Source organism: Lytechinus variegatus, chromosome 7 (genome assembly GCF_018143015.1).
Source record: "Lytechinus variegatus isolate NC3 chromosome 7, Lvar_3.0, whole genome shotgun sequence".
Taxonomy (NCBI): Eukaryota; Metazoa; Echinodermata; class Echinoidea; order Temnopleuroida; family Toxopneustidae; genus Lytechinus; species Lytechinus variegatus.
In genome coordinates this window covers 8706474-8718745 of record NC_054746.1, presented here as the reverse complement: position 1 = coordinate 8718745, position 12272 = coordinate 8706474, and the positions used below count along the sequence as shown (strand labels likewise).

Below are 12272 nucleotides of genomic sequence, written 5' to 3'. Positions count from 1 at the left end.
CAGATGCAATTACTAACGCAGTAGGTCTACTGGATGACTTATAGAAAAAAATATCTTCTCAATACTTTGTATTTAAGATACGGATGGTAGTTTGTTTTTATTTTCTTCTATATCCATATTCAATGCAGAACCTTTCAGAACATAAAATATGTAATGACATTAAAATTTCAACAATAGCGTGAATTTTTAGATTTTGAATTTGAATTTTTGTTGGTTAGTTTCTTTATTCACTTTTTTTTAAAACATAAACATCAAAGAAACATAGATACAAATTAAGTTCCTTTTAAATCAATATACAATTTAATCAAGCTTACACTTTCAAATTGGTAATAACAATACAAACAATATACAATTAACAAATATCATTGATAAATCAAAACCTTTTTAAAAAGAAAATAAAGTATATAAATAGTTGTGTCTGTGTATGCCAAAAAGAAAGAAAATGAAATGGATAAAAGAGACCAGCTGAGAAACGAGGTTTGCATGCACATAGTAAGACAAATATTTTGTTTTTACATAAAGTTATCTATCTATCTATGAATCTACCTATCTCTCTAATCTATCTATCTATCTATCTTTTATTAGAATTATTTATTTGGCAAAATGAAGAGAACATAAAGAATCCATACAATTCAGATATCAAAGAATGAACAATAAGATAGAAATTAACCACTGGATTGCCAGGGGTAGAAATAGTTAACTGAATGACTGCAATACGCCTTCTGCCCCACTTCCAGTGGTTAAAAACATATACATACATTAATTTAAAAAAAAATTTATGTATTCATCTTTTCTCTATGGCAAGAGTTGACCTTTCATTCCCAAATTCCATTTAGGATCTCTCTAGGTCATGTTCTACCAAAAAAGCTCGGAGATCTGCACACAACGATGACAAATAATCTTATTTTAAAGTTATTGATTCGATGAAATAAAGAAAACATTCGAAGAAAGCAACCTGTTACGCACCCGGAACCACCTTTGACACACGTTAATGAATAACGAGCTCTGATTGGTCGACTGGCCTTTAATGAATTGATTGCTTTGAAATCGCGATAGCTGATCGGAATCTCGCCCAAAATGACTCATCCTCTGAACTTCTGACCAAGCAGTTTGCATTCCTCGTGGAAGTTGTAGACATCTAACAGCCACATGAGACAAACAGTGGAGAAGAGAATAGCTGTGGCGACCTATTAAGTCCGGGGCAAGAAGCAATCTGGAATTTTATTGGATTTACATTTACCCTCGGTGTCAGAAGTGCGAGAGTTTCGTTCGAGATCCGCGGCTTGCTTCTGCCAACGACAACTCACACTCACGGTGCCCACAACTGCCCCGACGCTTCGCCGATCCATGGTGGTTGCTATTCATTGTGTGTGCATGTGTTGTGCAGTGCAGTGCCAGTGGCACTGACTCTCTGGATTAGGAACGTGAGAGGGGATGAACATGTGCTGCATTTGTCTAATTTTTCAGGATTGTTCGTGTGGATTTATACTCTAAATGCGAGACTCTAGTTTGTGAACTGAACCTGTTTTAAAATTATGTTAGGGGCCTATATCTCTTAAAGTTTAATGCTCGGACTGTCAAATCTGATCATGTCAATTGTCATTTTTCAAGTTGTGAATGTGATTGGTGTGGAATTGATTTAATTTCCGCACAGCCACAGAGACAAATTTGTAATCAATTCATTGTTGAAGAGGTCTATCTGTGACTTAGTTGGATAGCTGATAGACCTATTACTTCTAATTCTTCTTGATGAGGACACATGTGGAAAGATGTCGACCATTGCATCTTTAGAGGAGTTTATGGGACACCCACTTGTTGTATGGGTAAGGTTCAATCAAAATGATGCAAGCGATCATTCATCGAGACCAGCAGTCTGTCCATCAGATCATTCTAATAATCTAAATTTATTCTAGATAAACGTAGGCTCTACGCTGTAGGTCTACTTAATGGAGAAAAACTTGTTAGCAATGTTTAGCAAATTTTAATGTTCTTCAAACGTTTAAAAGTAATTCTTTCTCTGATTTCAATTGAGGGTCATCTTATTTGATATAAATGGTATTGGTGATCAGGTAAATGTAAATTTACATGCAGTTAGCAACACAAGTATTTCAATTAATTTGGACAGAATACTTAATAAATCATTGACTTTTTCTGTTTTTTCCAAGTTTCAACTTCAGTCTGCATGAACTTTCATATGTAAACTTTGAATGATAGGCAACATACATTTTCTTTAGTTTACATAAATGTATTAGAGCTGTATCAATGCAAAATTCTACGTTGTAGAAATGCTGTAGGGAATAGATAATTTTGAAATATCAGACTGGGGCCCTTCAGCATGCAGAATATACATGTATATCAAGAAAAGTGAAAGTTAATTCAGATAATAGAAGAAGTAAAAACGAATGGGTGTAATGTATTTTCAGTGTGTATTTGTCTCTTTGAATTAACAGGTGCAGACTTTCAAAGATGGGAACCCATTGGATTATATGGAGCTGGTGGACGGAGTACTACTTAATGATGCCATGACTCAGATGTGAGTAAAATAAGAGGGTTAAATCAGGACCTTCACTATGTATAAGCAGTTTAATTGAAACGTCAGGGCTGTTAATTACAGTGAATCACATTACATTGGATTTTTGTTGTGATGTGTTTAAGGCATAAACTCTGTAGATGGTCCAGTAGGAAGGAAGCCTTCTATTTAGTTGCTCCTGATATCGCTCTACAGGTACATACAAACTGTTACAGTTTGATATATCAAGCAATTTTCTGCATTTATTTTATAACTAGTCACTAGGTATATTCCTCTAATTACTGTCTATGATTGGTTTCACAGCAGCGATTGCTTGTTAGCCTCAAGATACATGCCACTTCTTCCCAGTCCAATTTCCTGTTTACGCTCATGTATAGTACACATTACACAGTAAATGTAATTGAACTGCAAAAGGTTAAAATGCAGGAGTCTTGAGAAGAATATAAGTACATGTACATGTAGATAATGCATGATTTCACTGCTTATCCTTTATATTCTGAAGATTCTATGTTTTTTTTGGTTGGGGGTATAGGAATAGGCCTATCTTTGCATGCTGACTGTAACATCATGGAGCTATTAAACATACATGTAGTCCCCAGTATTTAAGTCCAGGTAAAATTGCAGTCACTAAAAAGTAATTGACAAGCAATTCTTCGAACCTTCATTGTACAGTACATGTGCATAAGTCCCAATTTGAATTACCCAAAGTCAAACAGATTTATGTGGGATATTACCAGTAGCTTTGATTACTAAGGCAAAGTCGCTGAAGTTTAAGAGTGTATCTACTGACTTCAAGAAATTGGAAGGAGATGGGCAAACAAGTTTTATACATTGTAAGTAAAACTAGTTTATGCCCACAACGAGGTATGTGACAACTTCACCAGCTTCAGATAACATCTTGTAGTTGAGAGAAGTTGAGATCAAAATTTGTTTCAGTGTTATATGAGGAAATACAATAAAAAAGGGTCAGTAATATTTGAATAATTAGATGTACATATTTTCTGTTTAAAAGGAAGCTTTGCTCTTTACAGGCTCATGTGAAGTTCAGTATAGCCACTGGTTGTCTTGAAGCTACATGTAATGATAATTACTTGATTTATGTAGCCAGATCTCCTACCAGAGGGTACAAAACCCAGTTATTATTTATTACCCTGGCTTTGTTTTGAGCTACTGTATAAATGTACATGTATACACATTCATGTACATACAATATGTGCAGGTACCACTTGCTCAGTGCTCAGTGCAGTCAAGCAATCAATCATGCTACATGTGTAGGTACCAATTCACCTCACCTGGGTAGAATGCAGCACAATTTCTTGCTGAAGCATGATAAGAAAGATGTAAATGTACTTATAAATTCGGCTTTTTAACCCATAACATATACATATGGCTAGTACACCTTTTAATGCAGTGGTCTTGGACATGTATCCAAATACAGACTAATTTGCAATGTATAGGGGAAGGCGGGGTAAGTTGTGACAGTTTTTGCTTTTTGCATGTTAGAATTGATATGATTAATAATCTTGACGAAATAAGTACCTTGCCTTGAAATTTCATTCTTCTGAAATATTTTCCACCTATATATAACTTTCTACCCCAACACTGAAAGTCATCGTGACCTTTGAAAAAACCGATGTCAAATGGCTCAACTTGCCCCATATATGGGGTAAGTTTGAGCCACCTTCTGGGGTAAGTTGAGCCACAAAAACTATGTACAAAATGTATGGGGGGAGAACCAGCATGTCAATTTTTTGTTTAAAGTCTTTCACTTGCTAATTCTCTATAAATACTAACATCCTGTAAAAGGAAAAGAGCAGTCATGTAAATTTGCTCCTTTCAGCCTGCATTTCAATCTATTTTTATGGTTTGTTTGTTTTTTAAGATACATTACCATAGGAATTACCATGGCTCAACTTGCCCCATGCTGTTTGGCTCAACTTACCCCAGTCTGAACTTAGTGCGATAATTTTGTATCCACACATTTATTATGCATTCATCATATAAAAGACTATGACAAGAATGAAGATCCATACCTGGACTAATAATATTGTTGTCATGTCTTTATTATATTTAAAGACGTGTGTGTTTATAAAGCACTTATCTATTTCACACTCTTTTTTACTTTTTTGGCTGAAATTCATATTTTTCCCTCTAAAAAACTACTTTTTGTTTCAAAGTTGGAAACAATGTGGTGGGGTTAGGGGTTATGCTATGGGTCATCAATACATGACACCACCACAATGTCTGACTCATTCATTATTGGCCTGGGGCTGGTGGCTCAACTTGCCCCTATGCTCAACTTACCCCGCCTTCCCCTACTGTATGTCAAGAATGCTGGCACAAGAACTGGCCTGATAATGCCATGTACATGTAAAATTGTAATGATCAATATTTAAAACTAGATACAATCTGTCACTAATCAATATTAACAACCAGGATGACTGGTTGTAGAATTCTCACTTGAATGACTTCTGGATGACAAAACCATTGTTTACAGATTGTCACAGCTGTGTTCAACAGTGCGCATACGTTGTAAATATTTATTGATTTGAATCAGTGAATATTAATTTAATGTGCCAATTACTATTTCAAAGCCCAGTCAGCATATATCTGAACAATCAAGTATTGTGGTGGATGATGCCTCTTGAAAATTCCACTGGAGTACTGATCACCTGAGCACTGACACTTTAAAGGAATTTTTTTACCTGCAATTTCATTAATAATAAAATGATTGAATGAAGAATGTTCATGAGATCAAAATGTAGTGTGTTTCACATTACCATTGTACACCCAAATTTTAAAGGAGAAAAAAAGACATACACCTGTAGGCCCACATGTACATGTTTCAGACATCAGTTGAAGATTCAATCTTCACATGTTGTACATGTAATGTATCACAGGTGTCAATTATTTTATTTTTGTATATGTACAGGAAATAATTTTCCTGGTATAGCATCGTACATTTGCTCCTCATAGTATATGACTGCTTTTGTATAACCAGAAAAGCTGATCAAACTTGAGAAGTTTAAAGATTATTCCATAATGTTCAATTAAACATCTATAGCCATTAAAAGGTGTACCTTACTACTCTATGTACATTTACACTTATTCACTGACCCGTACAATTATATATTGAGGAGATATCAAACACAGATACTGTACCTCTATGGTTGCAGACTTGCAATACTTTTAGTGCCATGTGCCAGATTAACAGGTGTGTGTATGAGTAAGTCTGATTAAAAGTAACCTGACATAGTTTGATTTCCTGTGAGAGGGGAAAATATTAATCATTGTCTGCATGAACTCAGATGCCTTGCGCAAGCTTTCCTGCTTCTTACATGTACATAAGTCAATTCTATTAAAAAAAAATCATTGTTAAGTATATTTACATGTAAGTAGTTAATTTATTTTTTCTCATTAAAAAAGCTTTATTCTTTTCACTTGAAACACAATATAATCATAGTGGATACAAAGTCATCAAATCTCATTTGTGACAGAAATGATACATTTGCAATGCAAAATAGTCAAAGGGCAGAAAACGTTCACTTAAATGCTTATGCAATGTTTACCTGTTGGTGTACATTTACAAGTATGCGATGAACAGCTTAATTATACATACTGTACGTATGAAGTTCCCTGCGTTCTCCATTAACAAGACCCTGGGCATTGGATGGTAATTAGTTTTCAGTAAAAATAGAACAAATTAGAATAACATCATCCCAGAAACCTGTTTAACTTGCACAGGATATCCAATGTAGGGTACATTACATGTACGTGTTGCTGCTGCAAAGTAAATGTAATTCAACATTAGAGGCTCTAATGGTGCAAACTCTATCCTGAAGATTATCTTCTTAGAAAGCATTTTTTATGTTGTTGATGATGATAGTGATGATACTTGAATTGAATAAAATATATTGAACTATATTATATCAAGATCTAGTTGAAATAACAAAAGGACAGTACTGTAACATAGTACATGATTTCCAACTGGACTTTCATTAAAAAGAAAAAAACAACAACAGATAAAACAAATGAAAAGATTTAATACAAACTGTATCAATCATAAACATGAAACACTATAAGGCCTTTGTATCATTCAAAGAATCATCAAATTTTGAGGAGTATGCATGTACATGTACGCTGTACAACTGATACCCCTTTCATAAACCCATCCTCCAATTATCCGCCTAAGAGTAATGCGGATAATTCAATAAAATTGCATTCACAAACTCAGAAAATAATCCACACTAGTTTTTACGAGCGCCTGACCTGAAAAAGGCGGATAATTGTCATGGCAACTGCACACGCCCCCTCTGATGGGGTTGCGTTGGAAAAGGGTGACCTTGTGACTGCACCATGACAATTATCCGCATTACTTTGGAAATGCGTTCATAAAGTCAAAATCTGGTCCCGATGCTGCTATTAATTATGCGGATAATTACAGCATCGAAATGCATGTAATGCGGATAACTCTGGTCCTGCTCCGATTTTACGACCAAATTATGCAGATATTATCCGCATAATTGAGTTTATGAAAGGGGTATTTAATGTATGATGGTATCTGGATGTACATGTACATGTAAACCAGCAGTGGTTGGAGTCAGATGAAAAAGACGAAGGCGGCAGTGGAGTAAGGGGCTCGGCGGCGGGGAGGTGTTAAAGCCATGATGAGCTCTGATTCCCCTTCATTTAATTTCTCATCCCTCAAAATGTCAGAGCCACTGCTGGGAGTTAAAGAAGCTCACTGGCTTCTCAAGCTGTGAGGGGAATTCCTTGGGCCTAGCTAGCTGGTGAAGGATATGGCTGATTGAACATCACTCACGCAAGAAAAGGCTTTCAAATTTAATTCAAGGTGGAGAGTCTGTTTTAGATCTACATGTACATTTATGTACATGTAGTACATACATGTACATGTACTGTTTAGGGAGAGGGGGTGGGGCTTCAATGAATGGTCAGTGGGGTGGGGTCATGGCTGTGGATATCGTTGACTGACCATCATGAGGGTGTGTATTTGAGTTTTGTCACAAGTGTATCAATCAGATTTAATTATTTATACCTGGAACCGACCTTTAACGTCACCATCTGAAAGAAGTGAACCAGGGCTTGAACCTCTGCATCAGTTTGTAACTTCCCCCACATACATGTAGATGTAGCTTGGATTGGCCTGGGATATTTGTTCTGCCCTTATGCATTTTTTATTCTTCATTTTTTTTAAATCTATAAAATGGGCCCTATAGAAAAGTGGCATTATCTTTAAAAAATATTGAAATTCAAGACCTGCCCCTATTTCTGCTACTGATAAAGAAGAAGAAACCAGGTGAATATTTTTAATTATGTGACAAATTTAGTATCATAGATATTGTAAATTGAATGCTGAAGGACAGTGGGTACATGTAGGCTAAATCAATATCAGTGTAGTATAGGCCTACATGTACATGTACATGTATGATAAACAGTGAATCACTCATTTTCCTTGGGTGGGTGTGTCCCCAAACTCCCCACAGTGAAGCTCAGAAATCAACAAGTACACAGTGTGGCGTCCTTGGCAATTACTCAGCGAGTCAAATTGTTTGCATTGTTGCCATGGTATTGTGACTACTTTAGTCAGAAGAATGACCACCACAAATATTGATAGATAAGTCAAGAATGCATGACTAGTGATTTGAAAACATTCTTAACTGGGTTCATTATTTCTATGCAGATTATTCATGTATAAAGCTTGATAATGTACATGTACTTGTATGGCTCTGCATATTAAAAGAGACATAATATATTTGTATGTACATGTATTACAATTACTAGTACATGCATTTTGCTCACAGCAAACCTCTTTGTTTACTCTGTAAGAAGCGTTTACTGTACAATTGTGGACTTGCTAATGGAAGAGCAAATACACAACTGATATGAAATCAACAACAAGAAATGAACTACATGTTGATTGGTTAGATGGTATTCCATGCAATTTGGCATTTTTATAAATGAAATCCCCCCCTCCACCACTTGGTCTTGTTAAGTTTTGCTCGTTAAATGCTTTATGTTTTTTGGTGTAGTACTACACTGTACCAATGGAAAACTACATGTATACTCCTGAATTCATCCAAAAGTAGGCCTACTCTCGACTGAGTGTAAGTGAATGGCAATAATGCATACAAGAATTCCAGGAGGGGGTTATTCTATAGCCCAAGTGAGAGATGCTTCACCATTCATTGGTATCAAATGTCTCTCATTCACTCTCTCCATCTCACTCCCATCCTCCTCTTCTCCCATCAGTCTCTATGCGTACTTATGCTCGTTCTCTCCCTCTGTATCTCCTTTTCTCTTTATTCTCCAAACCTTTTAGTGAAGCATTTCATTAAAACAAAATAGTGATTGTAGTAAGTAGTGATTGAATCAATGAATCAGTGATTTCTTTCACCACATACATGTAGGCCCTATTTGTTATAAGCTACTGAAATCATTGTATCTGAATGGCTCAGAGCAAAAAAAATATTAGTGAAAATCACTTGTTTTATTAAATGCCCCCTCCCCGATCGTGTGTACGTACATTATACATGCCTCTTATCCCCTCCCCTACTCCTCAATTTGATCTCTCTTTTTTCTGTCTGATACATTCATGTTCTAGCTGATGGATGCATGTATACATGTATGTATGATTTGGGGGTATTCCTGGTGTGTTGTAATGGTATGTAAAATCATTCGTGTGAGGAGTGACTCACTCACCTACATGTATTGCATTCACAGTACGCATTAGTCTGCTAGGTTTAAAGGGGAAACTCACACTGTGAGTCAATTAGGTTCTAATGATAATAGGAAAACAAAAAAGACATACCTGTAATACTATTAGCCTAATGGGGTTTAATGAAAATCTATCAAAGACAATAGATTAAAAAAATGAAGGCCCAAATGAAAATTCCTTACTATCAGTGTGACTGTCATTTTGTTAGAAATGGAAAAACTAATTGTATGCATGCATTCATTATCATGCACATTATTTCAAACAAGATCATGATTTATGAAGCATTGTGGATTATGATGTTGGCCTATAAAATGAGGGAGACCCACAGAATACATGTATTATATTTTTTTAAGTCATGAATGGATATTCACCAGATTTGATTCTCATCTTTTGTTATTCATATGATACATATGATTTTGTATGCCAATATGGACTTAGCGTGGACTTTCCCTTTTTAAAAATACAGGAAATATTATTCAAGTGAGCAAGAAATTTTCAATGGTACACAATAGTACTAGTATGTGTACATACATATATGCAGCAGAATCTAAAGATTATGAGCATATTAGAGATATGTACAGGTACATGTTATGTATTACAGAAATTTTGATTCAAGTGCAGGTACATTGTAGCCATGTACTGTAACTGGTCATGCGTGGTGTGTACACTTCACTATTTGTGAGTACTGTATGCATAAAGAGTGCGAACTTTAAATCAATATTTTCTAAAATGCCTCTTAAAAATCAATTTTGCTAGAGTATTTGATGCACTTTGATAAGGTGAATATCCTCAGGCAAATAAATTCCTGAATTCTCAGATTTTATGCCAGATGAATTACTGGTTTATTATAGTGCTGAAGTCAACTTTTCTCTAATTGGTATTAAACTACATGTGTATTATGCATGGCCTGGGAAATGGGCCTGGAATTAGAAGCAGTACGCAAAGGAGCAAAGATAAACATCTTTTACTCATTCTAATAATCTCACTATTTGCATACAAACACACCATGTACCTACACTGTACTGTAGTACTAACAGTGAAATGTATCTGCACAATGTATGTATACAATGTACTTCATGTACTGTACATTTTTCACACCTTTGTCATATCACACGCACAGAATATTGTTTTTATTTATAACGTTCCTTGTCTAAGTTGTCTTGTTTATTTTGATTTATAGTCTTCTTTGATAGTTGAAATGGTTGGTAAAGGTAAATCTAGATATATTTCAAGCTCGTATAGAATGAATGTGGCTCTAAATCAAGTTTAAAACATTTAATTCAATCCATTTATTATAGTAAATAAATTTTGCCAATGTTTTTTTTAGAGTACAGTAAAACAAGGAAGAGACAAAGTACATCTGTACTGTTTCAATTATGAATTTAGTATTGTGGTACATGGATATCAGATACAAATATACCTGTACATGTGAGTATAGTACATGTAGAACTTAATAATGAGTTGGAATTGGAATATGGACATACATGTACAAAATAAATGGACCAAACAAGAGAATCGTAGCTTTTTTGTATGTTAATAAAATGGAGCACTCCTTCCTCGTCCTACATGTAGATGTATACTTGTATCCTGTCATGTGGAAATTTACCAAGGCTATATCTGTAACAAAGAGTTTGAGAAACTTTGAAAAAAAATTAAATTAAAAATATGATGAAGGCTGAAGGACAACAATGCCACCTAATTTGTGGGCTAAAATCAATATCATTACGAAGTCCGGTCCTGCAATTTCATTATCTCAGGCATTTGACTGTTTGCGTGAGAGTCTTGTGTAAATATTGGGCCGTTGAAGTGTGGTGATGAGATGGGTCTGATGTGTGTAGTATGGGCCGTTCGCTATCCTGCTTCACATTCAAAACTAATTAGTTTCTAGGCTGGCCCAGTCTGCCAAGCAGCAGTTCAAACATGTGTGTTATCTGCTGCTGCTCTTGCACATTGGTATACATTTAGAATAGTGTATGGCCTACAAAGATAGACCAGTGTACATGTGGTAGTACCTAGCCACAGCATATGTTGTTGTAATGTCACTGTGTGGTTAAAGAATTTGTATTGAAATTGTGCTGGCTGCGGCATCATGTTTTTATGGTATACAATGCAATGTGACAAACTCTTGAATTGTATGCATCTATAGGCCTACATATACATGTAGTTCACTATTAAAATTAAAATGATGTACCTGTATAGGCCTACTGGTAAATGGAATCAGGTGACACTGAATTTGAATTACAGTGTACCTTATATGATTCTTCTACAATGAAATTGAATGAAGGCAAATTTTGATACATAGGCCTATAAATAAAAATTATATGTAGGCCTACTTATGTGCATACATGTAAATGTACAAACACCATGGTGATGAATTTATTTGCTTCTTTTTAATACATGAAATCTCAATTTTGTGTTTTGCCATGACTGTCTGCAGATATGTTGTATGATGGCTATTTGGGCAACCCCTACCAAATTTGCCTATTGCTGGTGCATACATGTGTGCACAAGCAATTTGCCCAGCTTACTCTTATAGTGCACTAGCCTCTGGTTAGACTGTAATAAGATATCATGTAGACATGCCTTCCTGATAAATAAGGCTTTTCAATCCCTTTCTGAAAGATAAACAAGATATTTCAAGCCATAGCTAATCTGGCAGATGTGATAAGAGATTTACATTCTTATACTAGCCTGGTTTCACTTCCACTCGTGCTTCAACACAAGATTTGTTTTGGTTTAGACATGTTCACAGCACTGCTTACTGGCTGATATCATGTACTGAAGCCCTCAACCTTCCCAGGGGATTTCCCCTGTCACACAAGTTGCTAAGTTGCTGTGAAATTAAAATCATACACTATGGATAAATAAAGCAATCCCTCCTTGCATGTTCATTTACAAGTATTGCACACAGCATAGATTTGATTTGTTTTATTTTATCGTATTCTTCTGCATTCATAACATTAGTATATTATCCATTTGTTATTTCATACAAAAATAATATTGGCA

General features: G+C 35.3%; 1 protein-coding gene across 5 annotated transcripts in view; it reads left to right on the top strand.

The window, feature by feature from the left end:
• The first annotated feature begins 1033 nt into the window (after positions 1-1033).
• The window catches only part of LOC121418367 (girdin-like), a 90551-nt gene continuing 79312 nt past the window's right edge, over positions 1034-12272 (top strand). For all 5 annotated transcript variants that reach the window (XM_041612195.1, XM_041612193.1, XM_041612194.1 and 2 more), the window contains exons 1-2: positions 1034-1823; positions 2451-2533. In XM_041612195.1, the coding sequence (XP_041468129.1) occupies positions 1770-1823; positions 2451-2533 (137 nt within the window). In that variant the 5' untranslated portion in view covers positions 1034-1769. The remainder of the gene's footprint in view (positions 1824-2450; positions 2534-12272) is intronic.